At 49.4% G+C, this 25288-nt stretch overlaps 7 protein-coding genes across 11 annotated transcripts; 6 read left to right on the top strand and 1 right to left on the bottom strand.

Moving 5' to 3' along the window:
* Positions 1-1742: 1742 nt before the first annotated feature.
* Positions 1743-8509, top strand: RB195_013251 (uncharacterized protein; the record flags this gene model as incomplete). 3 transcript variants are annotated; one of them, XM_064202973.1, is made up of 5 exons in its annotated part: positions 1743-1817; positions 1958-4486; positions 5401-6006; positions 6109-7120; positions 7392-8509. In XM_064202973.1, 5 exons carry the CDS (start codon positions 1743-1745, stop codon positions 8507-8509), a joined length of 5340 nt encoding a protein of 1779 aa, XP_064058853.1. The 3 variants fall into 3 exon arrangements, with proteins under 3 accessions (XP_064058853.1, XP_064058856.1, XP_064058857.1); XM_064202974.1 differs by lacking the exons at positions 6109-7120; positions 7392-8509 and having other exon boundaries at positions 5401-6108; XM_064202975.1 differs by lacking the exons at positions 5401-6006; positions 6109-7120; positions 7392-8509 and having other exon boundaries at positions 1958-4256; positions 4328-4374.
* On the bottom strand, positions 6816-7664 carry RB195_013252 (uncharacterized protein; the record flags this gene model as incomplete). The annotated part of the gene is made up of 2 exons (XM_064202976.1): positions 6816-7080; positions 7618-7664. The coding sequence occupies 2 exons, from the start codon at positions 7662-7664 to the stop codon at positions 6816-6818; spliced, it is 312 nt and encodes a 103-aa protein (XP_064058855.1).
* RB195_013250 (uncharacterized protein) lies at positions 7751-8509 on the top strand (the record flags this gene model as incomplete). Its single annotated transcript, XM_064202972.1, has 1 exon — positions 7751-8509. The coding sequence occupies one exon, from the start codon at positions 7751-7753 to the stop codon at positions 8507-8509; it is 759 nt and encodes a 252-aa protein (XP_064058854.1).
* Positions 8510-8609: 100 nt separating this feature from the next.
* Positions 8610-10010, top strand: RB195_013249 (uncharacterized protein; the record flags this gene model as incomplete). Its single annotated transcript, XM_064202971.1, has 1 exon — positions 8610-10010. The coding sequence occupies one exon, from the start codon at positions 8610-8612 to the stop codon at positions 10008-10010; it is 1401 nt and encodes a 466-aa protein (XP_064058852.1).
* A 28-nt stretch (positions 10011-10038) lies between these two features.
* RB195_013248 (uncharacterized protein) lies at positions 10039-16513 on the top strand (the record flags this gene model as incomplete). Of its 2 annotated transcripts, XM_064202970.1 has the most annotated exons (5): positions 10180-11026; positions 11088-11957; positions 12035-12668; positions 13210-13927; positions 15056-16513. In XM_064202970.1, 5 exons carry the CDS (start codon positions 10180-10182, stop codon positions 16511-16513), a joined length of 4527 nt encoding a protein of 1508 aa, XP_064058851.1. The 2 variants fall into 2 exon arrangements, with proteins under 2 accessions (XP_064058850.1, XP_064058851.1); XM_064202969.1 differs by having other exon boundaries at positions 10039-12668.
* Positions 16514-16541: 28 nt separating this feature from the next.
* On the top strand, positions 16542-17381 carry RB195_013247 (uncharacterized protein; the record flags this gene model as incomplete). The annotated part of the gene is made up of 1 exon (XM_064202968.1): positions 16542-17381. The coding sequence occupies one exon, from the start codon at positions 16542-16544 to the stop codon at positions 17379-17381; it is 840 nt and encodes a 279-aa protein (XP_064058849.1).
* A 284-nt stretch (positions 17382-17665) lies between these two features.
* Positions 17666-22715, top strand: RB195_013246 (uncharacterized protein; the record flags this gene model as incomplete). Of its 2 annotated transcripts, none has more annotated exons than XM_064202967.1 (6): positions 17666-17867; positions 18812-18891; positions 20194-20402; positions 21766-21831; positions 21980-22050; positions 22603-22715. In XM_064202967.1, the coding sequence occupies 6 exons, from the start codon at positions 17666-17668 to the stop codon at positions 22713-22715; spliced, it is 741 nt and encodes a 246-aa protein (XP_064058847.1). The 2 variants fall into 2 exon arrangements, with proteins under 2 accessions (XP_064058847.1, XP_064058848.1); XM_064202966.1 differs by having other exon boundaries at positions 17681-17867.
* Positions 22716-25288: the final 2573 nt, after the last annotated feature.

Here is a 25288-nt window from a genome sequence, read left to right as displayed (position 1 = left end):
TTCTTCGTGATGTCGGATTAGTCGATCCAAAATGATCCGCTACAAAACCTCGCTTATTACACGCAACAGAGAGATTCCACGATAGTTCCTGGGTTTTCCGTGTTTCCGTAATTGTGGAGAGGGATTATAATACCGTGTCTCCGCGATTGAAGTATCTGTTCGTCCATCCACGTTGAGCAGATGGTCTTCGGCATCTCAAGAATCACAGATGAAGGAAGATATTTCAGCATTTTCGCGCTAATTCCGTCGTTTCTACCAGATTTTCCACGTCTCATCTTTTGGATACAGACCAGAATCTCCGACTAGGTCGGTGGTTCCTCGTTAAACGCATATGTCGGTTTATTAACGTGCTCGAGTTCAAGACCTGACGGCGCTTGTCGGTTCAAGTCTTAAAGTGATCCCTCCAAACTGGATGGGTTGCTTCACCGACACCCATTCTACTGGCATTGCCGAAGACTGGAGAACATCTATTCATCTTTTCGCTATACTGTTTTAAAAAAGCATAATCTTTCCGCAGGTTCTTGTCCTCCCACGCCTTTTCAAACTACTTCGCTACCGAGGTCCACTCGTCATCGCGGCTTTGTTGCAGTTTCTGACGCAACGTTCTTCTAAGACGCTTTTCCTGGTTGAAATCGCCAATGCTGCGGGCGCCACATACAGAAATGTACGTGGATCTTGTCTCCACAGATGCAACGGCAAACTTTTTCCGCGGCATTTGAACCGGGAGCATTTCGTTTGCAGCGTCCTGGATGCACTTTGTAAAGGAATTCGCATCGCAAAGGTTCTTCCTAGTTCGTACTCCGATATGAATAGGCACACGTTGGCTGAAATTCGCTCTGCATTTTTCTTCTTCAAACCTGCCAGGTCGATTTTCGGTTGGGAAGGAACTCCTCGGTTCCTCCTATGGGACATCATCTTGCTTACTGAGTATTTTAGACAACAACGCACTTAGTTCATCATAGGAGGCGTCGTTACTGTGGTTCTCAGCGGTTTCCGTAGGTGCGTAGGCACTTAAAGTCCGAAGTTTACGTCCTCTACTATCCCGCAGTCGTACGAAGGCGCATCTGGACGGCGTTGAGCCAAATTCCTCCACCAGAATGCTATAATCGTTCCTCACAGCCATGGCGCAGCCACCTTTCCTTTCATCGGCATCGCCGCAGTATATGGTGTAATTTCCGATTCTGACAATGGGAAGGTCTCTGATGCATGTTCCCTGCAGCGCAGCAAACGGCGCACAGAGAAATCGTAAAAGCCTGGACAGGGCGATTTGTTAGAATTCACTCAATAGTGGTCGGCAGTCCAGCGTGACGAAATTAATGGTTGTTGCCAAGCATTCCATGCCCCCTTCAGGCAGTTGACCTTTCTTGCTATAAGCTTTGGAGATATCGATTCCCGTGCATTGCAAAAAGGTGCTGAACGACAGCACGGGAATCTTTCGCCATACAACGGGTGTGGGTTATGTAGCGCCTACGACGAACGACTGATAGTGTTTAGTTAAAGCACGGCCACCACATGTAGGTAGCAATCAGACAAATATACGTCGCCTATGTATGTATGTATGTATGTATGTATGTATGTATGTATGTATGTATGTATGTATGTGTGTATGTATGTGTGTGTATGTATGTATGTATGTATGTATGTATGTATGTATGTATGTGTGTATGTATGTATGTATGTATGTATGTAGTACTCAAAAATATGCTACAGCCACAGCACTAGAAACCTCACACGGAGGTATTATGGAAGTAAAGAAGTATCGTAACATGGTTGGGATGATTCCTCTTGTCTGTCGCTTGCCAGCAGACGAACTCCCTGTAATGACTAAGCAAACTCAACATTTCACTCAGAAGAAAAAAAATTAAAAAAATCGCTGAAGGCTGATTAAAGCGCTTTCTGTAATGGTGACAAAAATCGTTGAAAAAAGAAAACAGTATAACCTCTCAATGCAATTTAGGGGTTTCATCGTTCAGCCGTACAAAACTCCCGAGTACTTGGACCAGCTTCACAAAGGACTCAACATCTACTGCTACCGCAAGCTTGTCCACCTTGTCGGCTGAGGGCGCATCCACATCCTTTGCGGAACACTCTACTACATCAACTCCTCTTTCCTCTACTTCCACTCACACTGAACCCATTTTCACAACCACCTCTGAAGAAATGGGAACCTCTACCGCCCCCACAAGCTTGTCCACCTCGTCGACTGAGGGCGCATCCACATCCTCTGGGGAACAGTCTTCTACTTCCGCTCACACTGAACCCATTTTCACAACCACCTCTGAAGGAATGGGAACCTCTGCCGCCCCCGCAAGCTTGTCCACCTCCTCGACTGAGGGCGCATCCACATCCTCTGGGCAACAGTCTTCTACTTCCGCTCACACTGAACCCATTTTCACAACCACCTCTGAAGGAATGGGAACCTCTACCGCCCCCGCAAGCTTGTCCACCTCGTCGACTGCGGGCCCATCCACAGCTTCTGGGGAACACTCTACTACATCAACTCCTCTTCCCTCTACTTCCACTCACACTGAACCCATTTCCACAACCACCTCTCAAGGAATGGGAACCTCTACCATGCATACCGCCCCCGCAAGTTTGCCCACCTCATCGACTGAGGGCGCATCCACATCCTCTGGGGAACAGTCTTCTACATCAACTCCTCTTTCCTCTACTTCCACTCACACTGAACCCATTTTCACAACCACCTCTGAAGGAATGGGAACCTCTACCGCCTCCGCAAGCTTGTCCTCGTCGACTGAAGGTGCATCCACATCCTCTGGGCAACAGTCTTCTACTTCCGCTCACACTGAACCCATTTTCACAACCACCTCTGAAGGAATGGGAACCTCTGCCGCCCCCGCAAGCTTGTCCACCTCCTCGACTGAGGGCGCATCCACACCCTCTGGGCAACAGTCTTCTACTTCCGCTCACACTGAACCCATTTTCACAACCACCTCTGAAGGAATGGGAACCTCTCCGCCCCCGCAAGCTTGTCCACCTCTCGACTGAGGGCGCATCCACACCCTCTGGGCAACAGTCTTCTACTTCCGCTCACACTGAACCCATTTTCACAACCACCTCTGAAGGAATGGGAACCTCTACCGCCCCCGCAAGCTTGTCCACCTCGTCGACTGAGGGTGCATCCACATCCTTTGCGGAACACTCTACTACATCAACTCCTCTTCCCTCTACCTCCAGCCACACTGAACCCATTTTCACAACCACCACTGAAGGAATGGGAACCTCTACCGCCTCCGCAAGCTTGTCCACCTCGTCGACTGAGGGTGCATCCACATCCTCTGGGCAACAGTCTCTCTACATCAACTCCTCTTCCCTCTACTTCCAGCTCACACTGAACCCATTTCCACAACCACCTCTCAAGGAATGGGAACCTCTACCGCCCCGCTTTTCCTCCTCGACTGAGGGCGCATCCACATCCTCTGGGCAACAGTCTTCTACTTCCGCTCACACTGAACCCATTTTCACAACCACCTCTGAAGGAATGGGAACCTCTACCGCCCCCGCAAGCTTGTCCACCTCGTCGACTGAGGGTGCATCCACATCCTTTGCGGAACACTCTACTACATCAACTCTCTTCTCTACTTCCGCTCACACTGAACCCATTTTCACAACCACCTCTCAAGGAATGGGAACCTCTACCGCCCCCGCAAGCTTGTCCACCTCGTCGACTGCGGGCCCATCCACATCCTCTGGGGAACAGTCTTCTACATCAACTCCTCTTCCCTCTACTTCCAGTCACACTGAACCCATTTTCACAACCACCTCTCAAGGAATGGGAACCTCTACCGCCCCCGCAAGCTTGTCCACCTCCTCGACTGAGGGCGCATCCACATCCTCTGGGCAACAGTCTTCTACTTCCGCTCACACTGAACCCATTTTCACAACCACCTCTGAAGGAATGGGAACCTCTACCGCCCCCGCAAGCTTGTCCACCTCGTCGACTGAGGGCGCATCCACATCTTCTGGGCAACAGTCTTCAACCTCTTCTCTACTTCCGCTCACACTGAACCCATTTTCACAACCACCTCTGAAGGAATGGGAACCTCTGCCGCCCCCGCAAGCTTGTCCACCTCCTCGACTGAGGGCGCATCCACATCCTCTGGGCAACAGTCTTCTACTTCCGCTCACACTGAACCCATTTTCACAACCACCTCTGAAGGAATGGGAACCTCTACCGCCCCCGCAAGCTTGTCCACCTCCTCGACTGAGGGCGCATCCACATCCTCTGGGCAACAGTCTTCTACATCAACTCCTCTTCCCTCTACCTCTAGCCACACTGAACCCATTTTCACAACCACCTCTCAAGGAATGGGAGCTCTACCGCCCCCGCAAGCTTGTCCACCTCTCGACTGAGGGCGCATCCACATCCTTTATCTTCTACCATCTTCCTCTACTTCCGCTCACACTGAACCCATTTTCACAACCACCTCTGAAGGAATGGGAACCTCTACCGCCCCGCAAGCTTGTCCACCTCGTCGACTGAGGGCGCATCCACATCCTCTGGGCAACAGTCTTCTACATACCCTCTTTCCTCTCTCACACTGAACCCATTTTCACAACCACCTCTGAAGGAATGGGAACCTCTACGCCCCCGCAAGCTTGTCCACCTCCTCGACTGAGGGCGCATCCACATCCTCTGGGCAACGTCTTCTATTTCTTCCGCTCACACTGAACCCATTTTCACAACCACCTCTGAAGGAATGGGAACCTCTGCCGCCCCCGCAAGCTTGTCCACCTCCTCGACTGAGGGCGCATCCACATCCTCTGGGCAACAGTCTTCTTTCTCTACTTCCGCTCACACTGAACCCATTTTCACAACCACCTCTGAAGGAATGGGAACCTCTACCGCCCCCGCAAGCTTGTCCACCTCCTCGACTGAGGGCGCATCCACATCCTCTGGGCAACAGTCTTCTTACTTCCGCTCACACTGAACCCATTTTCACAACCACCTCTGAAGGAATGGGAACCTCTACCGCCCCCGCAAGCTTGTCCACCTCGTCGACTGAGGGCGCATCCACATCCTTTGCGGAACAGTCTACTACATCAACTCCTCTTCCCTCTACCTCCATTTGCTCACACTGAACCCATTTTCACAACCACCTCTCAAAGAATGGGAACCTCTACCATGCATACCGCCCCCGCAAGCTTGTCCACCTCGTCGACTGCGGGCCCATCCACATCCTCTGGGCAACAGTCTTCTACTTCCGCTCACACTGAACCCATTTTCACAACCACCTCTGAAGGAATGGGAACCTCTACCGCCCCCGCAAGCTTGTCCACCTCCTCGACTGAGGGCGCATCCACATCCTCTGGGCAACAGTCTTCTAATACTTCCCTCTACTTCCTCACACTGAACCCATTTTCACAACCACCTCTAAGGAATGGGAACCTCTACCGCCCCCGCAAGCTTGTCCACCTCGTCGACTGCGGGCCCATCCACAGCTTCTGGGGAACAGTCTTCTACATCAACTCCTCTTCCCTCTACCTCTAGTCACACTGAGCCCATTTCCACAACCACCTCTCAAGGAATGGGAGCCTCTACCATGCATACCGCCCCCGCAAGCTTGTCCACCTCGTCGACTGAGGGCGCATCCACATCCTCTGGGGGACAGTCTTCTACATCAACTCCTCTTACCTCTACCTCTAGTCACACTGAGCCCATTTTCACAACCACCTCTCAAGGAATGGGAACCTCTACCGCCCCCGCAAGCTTGTCCACCTCCTCGACTGAGGGCGCATCCACATCCTCTGGGCAACAGTCTTCTACTTCCCCTCACACTGAACCCATTTTCACAACCACCTCTGAAGGAATGGGAACCTCTGCCGCCCCCGCAAGCTTGTCCACCTCCTCGACTGAGGGCGCATCCACATCCTCTGGGCAACAGTCTTCTACTTCCGCTCACACTGAACCCATTTTCACAACCACCTCTGAAGGAATGGGAACCTCTACCGCCCCCGCAAGCTTGTCCACCTCGTCGACTGAGGGTGCACCCACATCCTTTGCGGAACACTCTACTACATCAACTCCTCTTCCCTCTACCTCCAGCCACACTGAACCCATTTCCACAACCACCTCTCAAGGAATAGGAGCCTCTACCATGCATACCGCCCCCGCAAGCTTGTCCACCTCGTCGACTGAGGGCGCATCCACATCCTCTGGGGGACAGTCTTCTACATCAACTCCTCTTCCCTCTACCTCTAGTCACACTGAGCCCATTTCCACAACCACCTCTCAAGGAATGGGAACCTCTACCGCCCCCGCAAGCTTGTCCACCTCCTCGACTGTCGACTGAGGGCGCATCCACATCCTCTGGGCAACAGTCTTCTACTTCCGCTCACACTGAACCCATTTTCACAACCACCTCTGAAGGAATGGGAACCTCTGCCGCCCCCGCAAGCTTGTCCACCTCCTCGACTGAGGGCGCATCCACATCCTCTGGGCAACAGTCTTCTACTTCCGCTCACACTGAACCCATTTTCACAACCACCTCTGAAGGAATGGGAACCTCTACCGCCCCCGCAAGCTTGTCCACCTCGTCGACTGAGGGTGCACCCACATCCTTTGCGGAACACTCTACTACATCAACTCCTCTTCCCTCTACCTCCAGCCACACTGAACCCATTTCCACAACCACCTCTCAAGGAATAGGAGCCTCTACCATGCATACCGCCCCCGCAAGTTTGCCCACCTCATCGACTGAGGGCGCATCCACATCCTCTGCGGAACAGTCTTCTACATCAACTCCTCTTTCCTCTACTTCCACTCACACTGAACCCATTTCCACAACCACCTCTCAAGGAATGGGAACCTCTACCGCCTCCGCAAGCTTGTCCTCCTCGTCGACTGAAGGTGCATCCACAGCCTCAGCAATGCCGAATTCCACAACAACCTCAGTCACTTCCTCCACTGCACAGCCTACAATCACAAGAGCTACGTCAAGTGGGACTTCGACATTAGCAACACTAACCTCAGTCACTTTTTCTACTGCAGAGTCTACAAGCACAGGCGTTTCCTCCTCGTCTCCAAGGAGTGCAACAACAGGAAGGAAAAGTACAGGTCTGACCTCGACTATGTCATTGGGCCCCTCTACATCCTCAGGTTTGTGTCCTGTTTTGAGTTGACAGCTTTTATAGGCGATCAGTAGAATATCTCAACAACAGCGTTCACCGTAAAAAAATATTTTAATATTTCAACACTAAGATGCAATAAAATAACGAAGCGGGGACTATACGTGCAACATGAAACCAAGGTGCTCTTGCTTCGATTTTTCTAATATTTTATTCTGGCGGTGCTTTCCATGGGTAGTTATACCCATTTGTTCACAACACAGTCGGCAATGCGAATCATAGAATTTTTGAATCCAATTTAGGAGTTTCATCGTTCAGCCGTACAACACGCCCGAGTACTTGGACCAGCTTCACGCAGGACTCAACCTCTATTGCTACCGTAAACTTTTCCACCCCATCGACTGAGGGCGCATCCACATCCTCTGAGCAACAGTCTTCTACATCAACTCCTCTTTCCTCTACTTCCACTCACACTGAACCCATTTTCACAACCACCTCTCAAAGAATGGGAGCCTCTACCATGCATACCGCCCCCGCAAGCTTGTCCACCTCGTCGACTGAGGGCGCATCCACATCCTCTGGGCAACAGTCTTCTACATCAACTCCTCTTCCCTCTACCTCCAGTCACACTGAACCCATTTCCACAACCACCTCTCAAGGAATGGGAACCTCTACCGCCCCCGCAAGCTTGTCCACCTCCTCGACTGAGGGCGCATCCACATCCTCTGGGCAACAGTCTTCTACATCAACTCCTCTTTCCTCTACTTCCACTCACACTGAACCCATTTTCACAACCACCTCTCAAAGAATGGGAGCCTCTACCGCCCCCGCAAGCTTGTCCACCTCTCGACTGAGGGCGCATCCACATCCTCTGGGATTCAACTCCTCTTTCCCTCACACTGAACCCATTTTCCAACCACCTCTCAAGGAATGGGAACCTCTACCACCCCCGCAAGCTTGTCCACCTCGTCGACTGAGGGCGCATCCACATCCTCTGGGGAACAGTCTTCTACATCAACTCCTCTTCCCTCTACCTCTAGTCACACTGAGCCCATTTCCACAACCACCTCTCAAGGAATGGGAACCTCTACCGCCCCCGCAAGCTTGTCCATCTCCTCGACTGAGGGCGCATCCACATCCTCTGGGGAACAGTCTTCTACATCAACTCCTCTTCCCTCTACCTCTAGTCACACTGAGCCCATTTCCACAACCACCTCTCAAGGAATGGGAACCTCTACCGCCCCCCGCAAGCTTGTCCATCTCCTCGACTGAGGGCGCATCCACATCCTCTGGGGAACAGTCTTCTACATCAACTCCTCTTCCCTCTACCTCTAGTCACACTGAGCCCATTTCCACAACCACCTCTCAAGGAATGGGAACCTCTACCGCCCCCCGCAAGCTTGTCCATCTCCTCGACTGAGGGCGCATCCACATCCTCTGGGGAACAGTCTTCTACATCAACTCCTCTTCCCTCTACCTCTAGTCACACTGAGCCCATTTCCACAACCACCTCTCAAGGAATGGGAACCTCTACCGCCCCCGCAAGCTTGTCCATCTCCTCGACTGAGGGCGCATCCACATCCTCTGGGGAACAGTCTTCTACATCAACTCCTCTTCCCTCTACCTCTAGTCACACTGAGCCCATTTCCACAACCACCTCTCAAGGAATGGGAACCTCTACCGCCCCCGCAAGCTTGTCCATCTCCTCGACTGAGGGCGCATCCACATCCTCTGGGCAACAGTCTTCTACATCAACTCCTCTTCCCTCTACCTCTAGTCACACTGAGCCCATTTTCACAACCACCTCTGAAGGAATGGGAACCTCTACCGCCCCCGCAAGCTTGTCCACCTCCTCGACTGAGGGCGCATCCACATCCTCTGGGCAACAGTCTTCTACATCAACTCCTCTTCCCTCTACCTCTAGTCACACTGAACCCATTTTCACAACCACCTCTGAAGGAATGGGAACCTCTACCGCCCCCGCAAGCTTGTCCACCTCCTCGACTGAGGGCGCATCCACATCCTCTGGGCAACAGTCTTCTACTTCCGCTCACACTGAACCCATTTTCACAACCACCTCTGAAGGAATGGGAACCTCTACCGCCCCCCCGCAAGCTTGTCCACCTCGTCGACTGAGGGCGCATCCACATCCTCTGGGCAACAGTCTTCTACATCAACTCCTCTTTCCTCTACTTCCACTCACACTGAACCCATTTTCACAACCACCTCTGAAGGAATGGGAACCTCTACCGACCCCGCAAGCTTGTCCACCTCGTCGACTGAAGGTGCATCCACATCCTCTGGGCAACAGTCTTCTACTTCCACTCACACTGAACCCATTTTCACAACCACCTCTGAAGGAATGGGAACCTCTACCGCCCCCGCAAGCTTGTCCACCTCGTCGACTGCGGGCCCATCCACATCCTCTGGGGAACAGTCTTCTACATCAACTCCTCTTCCCTCTACCTCTAGTCACACTGAGCCCATTTCCACAACCACCTCTCAAGGAATGGGAACCTCTACCGCCCCCGCAAGCTTGTCCACCTCGTCGACTGCGGGCCCATCCACATCCTCTGGGGAACAGTCTTCTACATCAACTCCTCTTCCCTCTACCTCCAGCCACACTGAACCCATTTCCACAACCACCTCTCAAGGAATGGGAACCTCTACCGCCCCCGCAAGCTTGTCCACCTCGTCGACTGCGGGCCCATCCACATCCTCTGGGCAACAGTCTTCTACATCAACTCCTCTTCCCTCTACCTCTAGTCACACTGAGCCCATTTTCACAACCACCTCTGAAGGAATGGGAACCTCTCCTGCCCGCCCCCGCAAGCTTGTCCACCTCCTCGACTGAGGGCGCATCCACATCCTCTGGGCAACAGTCTTCTACATCAACTTCTTCCTCTACTTCATCACACTGAACCCATTTTCACAACCACCTCTGAAGGAATGGGAACCTCTACCGCCCCCGCAAGCTTGTCCACCTCCTCGACTGAGGGCGCATCCACATCCTCTGGGCAACAGTCTTCTACATCAACTTCTTCCTCTACCTCTCACACTGAACCCATTTTCACAACCACCTCTCAAGGAATGGGAACCTCTACCGCCCCCGCAAGCTTGTCCACCTCCTCGACTGAGGGCGCATCCACATCCTCTGGGCAACAGTCTTCTAACTTCTACCTCTATCACACTGAACCCATTTTCACAACCACCTCTCAAGGAATGGGAACCTCTACCGCCCCCGCAAGCTTGTCCACCTCCTCGACTGAGGGCGCATCCACATCCTCTGGGCAACAGTCTTCTACTCCGCTCACACTGAACCCATTTTCACAACCACCTCTGAAGGAATGGGAACCTCTACCGCCCCCGCAAGCTTGTCCACCTCTCATGAGGGCGCATCCACATCCTCTGGGGAACAGTCTTCTACATCAACTCCTCTTCCCTCTACCTCCAGCCACACTGAACCCATTTTCACAACCACCTCTGAAGGAATGGGAACCTCTACCGCCCCCGCAAGCTTGTCCACCTCCTCGACTGAGGGCGCATCCACATCCTCTGGGCAACAGTCTTCTACTTCCGCTCACACTGAACCCATTTTCACAACCACCTCTGAAGGAATGGGAACCTCTACCGCCCCCGCAAGCTTGTCCACCTCCTCGACTGAGGGCGCATCCACATCCTCTGGGCAACAGTCTTCTACATCAACTCCTCTTTCCTCTACTTCATCACACTGAACCCATTTTCACAACCACCTCTGAAGGAATGGGAACCTCTGCCGCCCCCGCAAGCTTGTCCACCTCCTCGACTGAGGGCGCATCCACACCCTCTGGGCAACAGTCTTCTACTTCCGCTCACACTGAACCCATTTTCACAACCACCTCTGAAGGAATGGGAACCTCTACCGCCCCCGCAAGCTTGTCCACCTCGTCGACTGAGGGTGCATCCACATCCTTTGCGGAACACTCTACTACATCAACTCCTCTTCCCTCTACCTCCAGCCACACTGAACCCATTTTCACAACCACCACTGAAGGAATGGGAACCTCTACCGCCTCCGCAAGCTTGTCCTCGTCGACTGAAGGTGCATCCACATCCTCTGGGCAACAGTCTTCTACTTCCGCTCACACTGAACCCATTTTCACAACCACCTCTGAAGGAATGGGAACCTCTACCGCCCCCGCAAGCTTGTCCACCTCCTCGACTGAGGGCGCATCCACATCCTCTGGGCAACAGTCTTCTACTTCCGCTCACACTGAACCCATTTTCACAACCACCTCTGAAGGAATGGGAACCTCTACCGCCCCCGCAAGCTTGTCCACCTCGTCGACTGAGGGTGCATCCACATCCTTTGCGGAACACTCTACTACATCAACTCCTCTTCCCTCTACCTCCAGCCACACTGAACCCATTTCCACAACCACCTCTCAAAGAATGGGAGCCTCTACCATGCATACCGCCCCCGCAAGCTTGTCCACCTCGTCGACTGCGGGCCCATCCACATCCTCTGGGGAACAGTCTTCTACATCAACTCCTCTTCCCTCTACCTCTAGTCACACTGAGCCCATTTCCACAACCACCTCTCAAGGAATGGGAACCTCTACCGCCCCCGCAAGCTTGTCCACCTCCTCGACTGAGGGCGCATCCACATCCTCTGGGCAACAGTCTTCTACTTCCGCTCACACTGAACCCATTTTCACAACCACCTCTGAAGGAATGGGAACCTCTGCCGCCCCCGCAAGCTTGTCCACCTCCTCGACTGAGGGCGCATCCACATCCTCTGGGCAACAGTCTTCTACTTCCCCCCACACTGAACCCATTTTCACAACCACCTCTGAAGGAATGGGAACCTCTCCTGCCCCCGCAAGCTTGTCCACCTCTCGACTGAGGGCGCATCCACATCCTCTGGAGTCTTCTACATCAACTCCTCCTCTTCCTCTACTTCCAGTCACACTGAGCCCATTTCCACAACCACCTCTGAAGAAATGGGAACCTCTACCGCCCCCGCAAGCTTGTCCACCTCGTCGACTGAGGGCGCATCCACATCCTCTGGGCAACAGTCTTCTACATCAACTCCTCTTTCCTCTACTTCCACTCACACTGAACCCATTTTCACAACCACCTCCCAAGGAATGGGAACCTCTACCGCCCCCGCAAGCTTGTCCACCTCGTCGACTGCGGGCCCATCCACATCCTCTGGGCAACAGTCTTCTACATCAACTCCTCTTTCCTCTACTTCCGCTCACACTGAACCCATTTTCACAACCACCTCTGAAGGAATGGGAACCTCTACCGCCCCCGCAAGCTTGTCCACCTCCTCGACTGAGGGCGCATCCACATCCTCTGGGCAACAGTCTTCTACTTTCCGCTCACACTGAGCCCATTTTCACAACCACCTCTGAAGGAATGGGAACCTCTACCGCCCCCGCAAGCTTGTCCACCTCGTCGACTGCGGGCCCATCCACATCCTCTGGGCAACAGTCTTCTACATCAACTCCTCTTCCCTCTACCTCCACTCACACTGAACCCATTTTCACAACCACCTCTCAAGGAATGGGAACCTCTACCGCCCCCGCAAGCTTGTCCACCTCCTCGACTGAGGGCGCATCCACATCCTCTGGGCAACAGTCTTCTACATCTTCCGCTATTTCACACTGAACCCATTTTCACAACCACCTCTGAAGGAATGGGAACCTCTACCGCCCCCGCAAGCTTGTCCACCTCGTCGACTGAGGGCGCATCCACATCCTCTGGGCAACAGTCTTCTACATCAACTCCTCTTCCCTCTACCTCCAGTCACACTGAACCCATTTCCACAACCACCTCTGAAGGAATGGGAACCTCTACCGCCCCCGCAAGCTTGTCCACCTCCTCGACTGAGGGCGCATCCACATCCTCTGGGCAACAGTCTTCTACATCAACTCGTCTTCCCTCTACCTCAGTCACACTGAACCCATTTTCACAACCACCTCTAAGGAATGGGAACCTCTACCGCCCCCGCAAGCTTGTCCACCTCCTCGACTGAGGGCGCATCCACATCCTCTGGGCAACAGTCTTCTACATCAACTCCTCTTTCCTCTACTTCCACTCACACTGAACCCATTTTCACAACCACCTCTCAAGGAATGGGAACCTCTACCGCCCCCCGCAAGCTTGTCCACCTCCTCGACTGAGGGCGCATCCACATCCTCTGGGCAACAGTCTTCTACATCAACTCCTCTTTCCTCTACTTCCACTCACACTGAACCCATTTTCACAACCACCTCTCAAGGAATGGGAACCTCTACCGCCCCCGCAAGCTTGTCCACCTCCTCGACTGAGGGCGCATCCACATCCTCTGGGCAACAGTCTTCTACATCAACTCCTCTTCCCTCTACTTCCAGTCACACTGAACCCATTTTCACAACCACCTCTGAAGGAATGGGAACCTCTACCGCCCCCGCAAGCTTGTCCACCTCCTCGACTGAGGGCGCATCCACATCCTCTGGGCAACAGTCTTCTACATCAACTCCTCTTTCCTCTACTTCCACTCACACTGAACCCATTTTCACAACCACCTCTGAAGGAATGGGAACCTCTACCGCCCCCGCAAGCTTGTCCACCTCGTCGACTGAGGGCGCATCCACATCCTCTGGGCAACAGTCTTCTACATCAACTCCTCTTCCTCTACTTCCCTCTACCTCTAGTCACACTGAGCCCATTTCCACAACCACCTCTCAAGGAATGGGAGCCTCTACCATGCATACCGCCCCCGCAAGCTTGTCCACCTCGTCGACTGAGGGCGCATCCACATCCTCTGGGCAACAGTCTTCTACATCAACTCCTCTTCCCTCTACCTCTAGTCACACTGAGCCCATTTTCACAACCACCTCTGAAGGAATGGGAACCTCTACCGCCCCCGCAAGCTTGTCCACCTCGTCGACTGCGGGCCCATCCACATCCTCTGGGCAACAGTCCTCATAACTCTTCTTACTTCCTCTCACACTGAACCCATTTTCACAACCACCTCTGAAGGAATGGGAACCTCTACCGCCCCCGCAAGCTTGTCCACCTCCTCGACTGAGGGCGCATCCACATCCTCTGGGCAACAGTCTTCTACATCAACTCCTCTTTCCTCTACTTCCACTCACACTGAACCCATTTTCACAACCACCTCTCAAGGAATGGGAACCTCTACCGCCCCCGCAAGCTTGTCCACCTCGTCGACTGAGGGCGCATCCACATCCTCTGGGCAACAGTCTTCTACATCAACTCCTCTTCCCTCTACTTCCACTCACACTTGAACCCATTTTCCACAACCACCTCTCAAGGAATGGGAACCTCTACCGCCCCCGCAAGCTTGTCCACCTCCTCGACTGAGGGCGCATCCACATCCTCTGGGCAACAGTCTTCTACATCAACTCCTCTTTCCTCTACTTCCACTCACACTGAACCCATTTTCACAACCACCTCTCAAGGAATGGGAACCTCTACCGCCCCCGCAAGCTTGTCCACCTCGTCGACTGAGGGCGCATCCACATCCTCTGGGCAACAGTCTTCTACTTCCGCTCACACTGAACCCATTTTCACCCACTCTGAAGGATAACCTCTACCGCCAAGCTTGTCCACCTTCGACTGGGAACATCCTCTACATCTTACCTCTTCACTGAACCCATTTTCACAACCACCTCTGAAGGAATGGGAACCTCTACCGCCCCCGCAAGCTTGTCCACCTCCTCGACTGAGGGCGCATCCACATCCTCTGGGCAACAGTCTTCTACATCAACTCTTCTTCCCTCTACTTCCACTCACACTGAACCCATTTTCACAACCACCTCTCAAGGAATGGGAACCTCTACCGCCCCCGCAAGCTTGTCCACCTCCTCGACTGAGGGCGCATCCACAGCCTCTGCGGAACAGTCTTCTACATCAACTCTTCTTCCCTCTACTTCCAGTCACACTGAACCCATTTCCATAACCACCTCTGAAGGAATGGGAACCTCTACCGCCCCCGCAAGCTTGTCCACCTCCTCGACTGAGGGCGCATCCACATCCTCTGGGCAACAGTCTTCTACATCAACTCCTCTTTCCTCTACTTCCACTCACACTGAACCCATTTTCACAACCACCTCTCAAGGAATGGGAACCTCCATCATACCGCCCCCCGCAAGCTTGTCCACCTCCTCGACTGAGGGCGCATCCACATCCTCTGGGCAACAGTCTTCTACATCAACTCCTCTTTCCTCTACCTCCAGTCACACTGAGCCCATTTTCACAACCACCTCTGAAGGAATGGGAACCTCTACCGACCCCGCAAGCTTGTCCACCTCCTCGACTGAGGGCGCATCCACATCCTCTGGGGAACAGTCTTCTACATCAACTCCTCTTCCCTCTACCTCTAGTCACACTGAGCCCATTTCCACAACCACCTCTGAAGGAATGGGAACCTCTACCGCCCCCGCAAGCTTGTCCACCTCCTCGACTGAGGGCGCATCCACATCCTCTGGGCAACAGTCTTCTACATCAACTCCTCTTTCCTCTACTTCCAGTCACACTGAACCCATTTTCACAACCACCTCTCAAGGAATGGGAACCTCTACCGCCCCCGCAAGCTTGTCCACCTCCTCGACTGAGGGCGCATCCACATCCTCTGGGCAACAGTCTTCTACATCAACTCCTCTTCCCTCTACCTCTAGTCACACTGAGCCCATTTCCACAACCACCTCTCAAGGAATGGGAACCTCTTTCACCCCCGCAAGCTTGTCCACCTCCTCGACTGAGGGCGCATCCACATCCTCTGGGCAACAGTCTTCTACATCAACTCCTCTTCCCTCTACCTCCAGTCACACTGAGCCCATTTTCACAACCACCTCTCAAGGAATGGGAACCTCTACCGCCCCCGCAAGCTTGTCCACCTCCTCGACTGAGGGCGCATCCACATCCTCTGGGGAACAGTCTTCTACATCAACTCCTCTTCCCTCTACCTCCAGCCACACTGAACCCATTTCCACAACCACCTCTCAAGGAATGGGAACCTCTACCGCCCCCGCAAGCTTGTCCACCTCCTCGACTGAGGGCGCATCCACATCCTCTGGGCAACAGTCTTCTACATCAACTCCTCTTTCCTCTACTTCCACTCACACTGAACCCATTTTCACAACCACCTCTCAAAGAATGGGAGCCTCTACCATGCATACCGCCCCCGCAAGCTTGTCCACCTCCTCGACTGAGGGCGCATCCACATCCTCTGGGCAACAGTCTTCTACATCAACTCCTCTTTCCTCTACCTCTAGTCACACTGAGCCCATTTCCACAACCACCTCTCAAGGAATGGGAACCTCTACCGCCCCCGCAAGCTTGTCCACCTCGTCGACTGAGGGCGCATCCACATCCTCTGGGCAACAGTCTTCTACATCAACTCCTCTTTCCTCTACTTCCATCACACTGAACCCATTTTCACAACCACCTCTGAAGGAATGGGAACCTCTACCGCCCCCGCAAGCTTGTCCACCTCGTCGACTGAGGGCGCATCCACATCCTCTGGGCAACAGTCTTCTACATCAACTCTTTCCTCTACTTCCACTCACACTGAACCCATTTTCACAACCACCTCTGAAGGAATGGGAACCTCTACCGCCCCCGCAAGCTTGTCCACCTCGTCGACTGAGGGCGCATCCACATCCTCTGGGGAACAGTCTTCTACATCAACTCCTCTTTCCTCTACCCCCACCCCATTTTCACAACCACCTCTCAAGGAATGGGAACCTCTACCGCCCCCGCAAGCTTGTCCACCTCCTCGACTGAGGGCGCATCCACATCCTCTGGGCAACAGTCTTCTACATCAACTCCTCTTTCCTCTACTTCCACTCACACTGAACCCATTTTCACAACCACCTCTGAAGGAATGGGAACCTCTACCACCCCCGCAAGCTTGTCCACCTCGTCGACTGAGGGCGCATCCACATCCTCTGGGGAACAGTCTTCTACATCAACTCCTCTTTCCTCTACTCCCTATCACACTGAGCCCATTTCCACAACCACCTCTCAAGGAATGGGAACCTCTACCACCTCCGCAAGCTTGTCCACCTCGTCGACTGAGGGCGCATCCACATCCTCTGGGGAACAGTCTTCTACATCAACTCCTCTTTCCTCTACTTCCACTCACACTGAACCCATTTTCACAACCACCTCTGAAGGAATGGGAACCTCTACCGCCCCCGCAAGCTTGTCCACCTCGTCGACTGAGGGCGCATCCACATCCTCTGGGGAACAGTCTTCTACATCAACTCCTCTTCCCTCTACCTCCATCACACTGAGCCCATTACCCCCTCGGTGGAACCTCGCCCCCGCAAGCTTGTCCACCTCCTCGACTGAGGGCACATCCACATCCTCTGGGCAACAGTCTTCTACTTCCGCTCACACTGAGCCCATTTCCACAACCACCTCTCAAGGAATTGGAACCTCTACCACCCCCGCAAGCTTGTCCACCTCGTCGACTGAGGGCGCATCCACATCCTCTGGGGGACAGTCTTCTACATCAACTCTTCTTCCCTCTACCTCCAGCCGCACTGAGCCCATTTCCACAACCACCTCTCAAGGAATGGGAACCTCTACCATGCATACCGCCCCCGCAAGCTTGTCCACCTCATCGACTGAAGGCGCATCCACAGCATCTGTGGAACAATCTTCTATATCGACTTTCGCCACTACTTCCGACTTTACCACCACTGTCGTGGAAAGAAGTAAACCTCAGATGAGCAGCGAAATAACTCAGTCACTTGTTTCTACTTCTTACTCAACAGGTAGATAGATCTGTCTTAGTTAAGATCATTTCCTAAGTGTATGCTTTTTTGCTGCATGATCGAAATCAATCAACCTTAATCAATATATATATATATATATATATATATATATATATATAAAATTCAACTCTTCATCGTTTAGGCTGTCACTGATGCGGAATGAAATTATCGAAACAGCGCATCCTTTAGGGAAACATAGTGTTTTTAACCAGCCTGCGAAATAAGCCTGTACAACCTAGTACATCTGTATTAGCTCGAAACAGGAAGGGGAACGTGATGAAAGATTCAGTTATACTTTCTTCTTCTCATTCAGCTTTTTTCACAGTAAGGAAGAAAGGCCATTCTATCCACTGTGGAGATATGGAGTACATAAAAAAAGATCCACATGGTTCAGTAGCTTGTTATAGACCTGAAAGGAATAGTCTTAGGATGGGTTTTACTACGCTCTGCAGGTTATCGTAGACAGGTAAGTTGGCGGGGAATTCTTCTTGATTTATAGAATTTCGGAGCTAGTAAACGACATCTACAAAACATTTTACAAGACTGTTAATGAAATGGAAAGTAACTATTCAAGTGAACGTCTCCTACAGGTGGCTGATATTCTTTTCTATTAATCGTCCGTTGTGATAGAATTTTATTGATACCATCCACTCTACGATTGATTTGATAAATAATGCACTGAGAAAATTCGACAATTTTATTATTATTGAGAAACCTAAGTGCGCATTATAAATGAACCACACGGATGCCAAATATGTAAAACTGTGAATGGTCGAAATAACAGTATTTAAAGGCTTTCGCATTCAAGTGTTCAGGGGACAGTGAGCTCTTCGGGGACAAAAAAGACCAAGAAGAACATTCTACAACATTTTTTCATCCTAACTATGATTTTTAACTGTGAATAACTTAATTTAGTTAGCTATAACTAACTATGAATTTTTCAGAATCCTCATCGGGTGCAATTACCTGCATATTTATTGGTGACTTCGGCAATCTCGGCAAAGATGACACCTACTATCCCCAGGTTCAATGTGTTTCAACAAACTTCATTAACTGGTTTTTGAGGAAGGAATCGTTAGATTGCATCAGAAATGATGACGAAATGAAATAGTGGGATGAATTACGTAATTTCAAACAAAGTATGCATCATCATCAGCTCAATGTGGGCAGATAAACGAGTCCTCGTAGTCGTATCGACGGCAAATTTCAAAATCCTGGCACATCTTAGCATCCTCCATCAATCAACTGCGTGCGCCGCCATTGAGATATGACGTAGGATGTAGGAAGAAATTCCGCAGCAAGCACAGATTCCACGCAACAGCTGTTTGCGGATTCTCTTTGGGACGCCTCAGAAGAAGGACTGCACTGTAACCCCTACTTGCCACATATCACTTGACTTATTATCACGACTAAAAGAATTGACGCTTTCCCAAAATTACACCACATCGGAGAGCGACATCTGTTTGGTACGAGACGAAAAAAGTAAATTATTTCGGGGGAACTTATTCTGCTTACGGTTCCTCCGCACATATAGTCGAATCAAAACTACCTTAAACTCGTGGCAGTTGCGTAAGCAGCACGAAGTGACGAGTGACTAAGATCGAGGTGGGACCCTCGCTAGCTGAACTTATCGCTGCAGTCCAAGTGAAGCCAGCGAAAACTCGAACTCGATCCCGTTCGCTCAACCGTGCCGCTTCGAACGGAACTGCCAACGCTAGATTACCAAGATTTGAATTATTTTGACCCAAATATAAGCTCGGCCAGAATTGATCCAAATGATCGCTGAGTGTCCTAGTCGGCCTGATTCAATGGACTGACTTCAGCGAGACGATTTGTCTCCACTGGGCTAAACAGCTTCGAAGTAACTTAACTACGTGACTTATGTTCGAAGTATGAGTTCGCGGAAGAGTTATTACTTTGGAGAGTATACCCGATGTTGACATGCAGTACGATCATGAATCTGACCAGCGAAATATGCAACAAATAGTGGATCAGCTCTGAAGGTGAGGGTAATGATGGTGAAGTCTCTTAAGGTTACTCTGCAAACAGCCTAATTTACAATCACCCAAGCTACTTGTGTCTTCAAATGAAACTCATTGGTAACAAATACACCAGAATTATCGTAGCTTTGATATTACTTCGAACATATTGAAATCAATAACAGAGATCTGGGCCCACAATTCTCTTTTTTAGGATAAAACATCTCTGATAAAAAAGGTCTTACGCATTACAAAACTTCTTCATTGCTGTCATCATTTTTGGAACAATATAATCATGACTCCAAATTGAGTTTTATAGAGAAAACCAATAAATACTTTAATTTTAGGAACAAACGTTCATAAACAAGGTGGCAGACAAATTGTTTGAAGAGTCTCCATTCCAATTCAACGCTGGTGCAACTTTTTATGGATATACATTTCAAGAGTTCGATCCTTCAAGAGCTGTAAAAGCTACGGTCAGCAGCAGCGACGCATTCGAGCGAGCGTGCTCTTCACAGTCACCATATTTCGGCTTTGATCCGGAAGGAACTGACGAGTTAGTTATAGCTTTCTTACAAACCTGACTCAAAAGTTGTGAATCTCAAACTTTCCGGGACGCATTTCTCATCTCTGAATAAGTCCAGAACTGTGTCGATGAATCCCAAAGAATCAAAGTAATTCTATATCGCGTCGCTACCGTTTCAAAATCTTGAGGCAAAGCTTTCATAAAATTAGGAGCACTCATTTTTTCTAGACGAAGAAAATGTGTAAGTCTATATGTCTAATATGATATTTAAGTACTAAGCATTTGATTGCTTGAGCCTGGATATTCCTAAAATACCAGCACTTAACAGAACAGAGTGCATTTCTGAACATAGACGTGTTACAGCGAAACATTTAAAAGGTTGTTAAGAAAAGCCTTGTACAGACTAAACAAAAGGGACCTTTCAGTGTTATGTGTATTGTGGGATTTCGACTTCTGATATCTCTTCACTGCGAAAAAGAAGGAAAAATTAAAACAAACAATAGAAGACTTAAAATCCCCGACGTTTTTGCTCATAGTAGGGTCAAAACAACACGAAGCACGATACAGGTGTTTAAGTAGCTGTGCTCGAATCGGTACGGAGGAGCGTAGCGGTTAGGATCGAGGGTCAACTTTTGCTAGCACTTCTCATCGCTACAGTTCTCGATGGTTCCTCCTCGACTCGCTTACGCAACAGCAATGAACTTCATATTCTTTTGAGACGACTATTTTACCAGTAAATCAGTGAACGGTAATAGCGGTAATAGGTTATGATGAAACCGCTATTTCGGTGTCATCGAACCAATAATTAATTTACTGCCTTGACTGTATCTCATGAAACACACGTGAGAGCGGACTGTAATGTGGTAGTATGGGATTAATCACGATAACAGCCGCAATGAATACAGTGTGGGCTAAGTGTGAAGGGCTTATCTCTCGCGAAAGCACCGATCTCATCGTAAATCTTCTTTCCGTAACTTTTTCTTCAAGAGAAGACTGAACAACAAAATATATGGTAAGGTTAATACGGCATGAGCACGGTACAGTTGCGTAAGCGGCTGCACTCGAAGCGGCGCGGTGGAGGTGGAGGTTGGAATCAACATAGGATCATCGCACCTACTATATCCTTAGATAAATAAAACGTAAATTCCTTTTTTTTCGTCACCGTTTTCTAATAAAATACAAGGGATTTCTAGCATGTAATTAGCAGTAACCAGTCGTCATCAGAAAGCATAGAACGCCCAATAGGCCCCCAAATCTCAGTATCTTCCTGTTACTTCGTATTATATTCAACTCACAAACGAGGCTGCGACGGTCATCCATTATGATCTCCGCAATCTTATGATCTTTGCACTATTCTACTTTGAGTTCACCGGATGATAATTAATATTTTTAGAGCGATCGGTCAAATCAATTACATGAGTCCAGGAAATGCGAACTGTTTAGTGTTCTTCTCAGCACAGTAAGTGTTCCCTATAAGACACACTTGATAAGTTCAGAAAAAAAAGAGCAGGTGGTGTGGAAGTTCTTTTTCGATTCGATAGAAAGGAAGTAGGAGACACTTTTTCCCAAAAGTTGCGACTCGAACAACCGTATTATGTTTGCTTCAGGCAGAACACAGCAGGACTTTCCGTGTTCACAACGAATGTATTCAAGAGGATCGTTGCCGTAGGATACAACGGTATTTTATATGCATTAGAGAATCTCAGGTTTCCTCTTTCCAAATTACCAACATTTACGTTCTCCCTTCTTCACAAGCATCTTACTTCAAGCAGAAAAAATCTTTTTATTCCGTAGTTTCCGGAGCATCGGACAACATTCCAACTCCTTCTAAGGAGTCTTTGCTCATAACTGATCATACCCTACACACTCCACGCAATGAGATGCAAAAAAAAAATACTGTAACCTTATTTTAAGTGACATTTGAGCATGACATTACTTGTCCCGTAAAAATTATGGGGGGAAAAATAGGCTATTCTTTTTTGGTTGCCCAGCAGCGTCAATACTGTTCCTTTAGCATCATACCATGCGGGCCTCATTCACCTTATGTTAAAGTATAGAGAGCCGGTTCTACGACTGCTAAAATAGTAAAGATTCAAATCGTCCCAGTTACTACTGATATTCTCTGGAAAAGTACGGGCTGCAAATATTCAAATTCCGAGAGAGATTACATTATGGAAGACTGGAAAGAAGCATATGGTTTCGAAGATTCTATGATATACCTCTCTTTCAGGAACTGACCTAAGCAGCATAGTGCCTTCCGGGGTCTCAGTGCCAGTGCCACTTAACTATTCTGAAGATGACGTTTCAAACGTCTACCAAGCTGTAATGGGCGGCTTCAGTTGAAGGTGATATGGTGATCACACTACGATATTGAGTAACAGTTCCTTGTTCTTAATTGTGAATGACGTTACTCAGCTGGTATAGTCGGGTCAAAGCGACATGAATCACGAGCGTAGTTGCGGTGCATTTGCGTACGCGCTCGGAACGGTGTGGTGGGGGCAGCAATTGGAACTGAGTTGGGACCGTCGCAAACTACAGCGATGGGTGGTGCCAGCAGGGGTTTCACCAAGTTTCCAGCGGCTGCCCTCCACCGAAGCGCCTCAAGAGAAGTCGCGTACGCAATTGCGTACACGCTTAATGTCGTTTTGACCCGACTATAGCTGGCTTCTTGTTTATACAATTGTTGTTTTCGCTTTAAAATGACCAATCTGTGCGACATTAGTATAATGCTCACAAATTACCACTGCTTCATATATTGCTTTAGCATATATCTACAATTAGCGTAAAACGAGTTGTAAGATGGCGACACGACACGTCCATCGTAAAGACGTTCACTGAGCTCGATCTACAGTATGCGAAAAAAACTGTCAGGAGCTTCTTTCTTTTTGATATTTATGGTCTTCCATTGTTTTTCGTTTAGTGTTGCATGTCTAGGACTAAATAGTCATAGAGAAGTCTTTTTCCCTTAGTTCTATCGTTTGTTTCGCTGTTATAACAGCTCTGAGATCTCTGAGAGTTAGTAAGGTTTTGTTACTTCTTCCAGTCCCATTTTTGTGTGACTTTGCACGATTTCATCCTTCGTAGTCGTAACATGTGGGAAACTGTTATTTCTTAGTTCAGAAGTTCCTCCTGATTCCAGGAGATTTCCTCAGAGACCAATTCGCAAGAATTGGATTTATGTCCCATTTGCTGTGTAACTGTGTTTAGTTCCCCTTTTTAAGGAAGCACTTTAGGATTTGGCTGTGATTCCGACTACAACAAACGTTAATATGCATGTTATCTTCATTAATATGAATAATAACGTTAATATGCACAATCACACAAAAAAGGGACAAGCTGAATCTCTACAAACTAGGATGTTAGAGGCATCGTATGAGCAAAAAAAAACACGCTGAAACTAAGGGAATACAACTTTTCTAAGACTACCTGAGGTCATTCACACCCTATTTCACAAAGAAAAATAGTAAAGAAGTACAAAAAAATGAAATGAAAACAGGTCCGGAAATTTTCCACACACTGTAGAGGAAGTTGTGTGCACGCTCTCATCGAGACCGCGTCGCACCCTCATGCTACAACACGTTTTACGCCGACTGTATATCATTTGTATATGTCTGTGCCGTCAGTATCCGACCTATTTCTGTTTACACTGAAATCTGAAGGTCATTTCTGGATACAAATAATTAATTAGAGCTCTATAGAGAGTAAAGAACTCACATTGTTAGCTCGACGTTAAGTGTTTGACATTCTGAAGTCAAATTAGTATAAGAGTAAGAAAATATCCTACCTGATAACCCTATCTTGTTTGTTCATATTGTCCGACTATACACCATTGTCCATTATTTGTGTACATTTGCAGTACCGTAACTTCGAAAAAATGTTTTCACATGCTATACGTGCACACAAAGTAAGTGCTGTTTACACATGCAGAATTAATCACGTAATTTTCTATCTTTTCCACTAATAAGTTCTTTTTTTTAGAAAATGCAATGAGAAGTTGAGATTCTTCTAGTTCCTAGACGAAACCGTTCAGACATATGCATAGAAATTTTCGAATATTTGTTAACAGTTTGATGAGTAGTTGGCTAATGAAGAAGTTAGATTCATCACTGCACTCAGTAATTCATTCTCGAGCAAACACGAGACAGTTAAATGGGTTTTACTTGACAATGACAATGATATTGGCTTTATTGAAACCATAAAATGGTCATACTGGTTCATTTGAAATTCCTCTTCAATACGACACAGTTACAGTTCAGTAAAAATGACAAATTACGTATAAGTGTTGAGGGAGCTAGTACTCCAACCTTCCTAAACCCAGTGAGGTGGTTCCTTCACCCATCTACTCGTACTGGATAATTTCACGCTGTCTACGATGGCTAGTACTTACCATATGTGGTAAAACTGATAACGTAGCAGGCCACCCCGCACCACAAGTCTGAAGCAACTATGAATCCGAAGGCTTTCCACAAGACGACTAGCGGTTTACCCCGTAGATCGAAACCCACAGAGTTTCCTCTCGTAATATTTTCGTCTCTTCTTATTTTTTGTAGTATCGGTCGTGGGTGTCACATGGGAGTAATGAAGAAAAGTAGGTTTATGCGCGGCCCCTTGCTGTTGAGAAGACAGAATATCAACAATCATCCAGAAACTCTTGAAAACCAGTGAGGTTTTTTAAGAGCGGCGGAAAGAGAGTTAAGAGAGGAGGGAGAGAGCGCCGCCACAAGTGTTCGTAATGGCTAACTAAGCAGACTTCTTTAGGTCTAAGCCACTAAACAGGGTTGGTTGTTCTAGTATTACGTTTATCACCTTACACTGACGTTTGTAGCATTCGAATTTAAAGGGTACAATTTCACAGTTCTCGTTCGTTTGCCTCGTGATTCTCTGGATTTCCACAGTTGGTGCATAGAATAGTTGGG

The sequence above is a fragment of the Necator americanus genome, chromosome V, assembly GCF_031761385.1.
Source record: "Necator americanus strain Aroian chromosome V, whole genome shotgun sequence".
NCBI lineage: Eukaryota > Metazoa > Nematoda > Chromadorea > Rhabditida > Ancylostomatidae > Necator > Necator americanus.
Note: the sequence above shows the minus strand (reverse complement) of the source record. Positions and strands in the feature narration are given on the sequence as shown.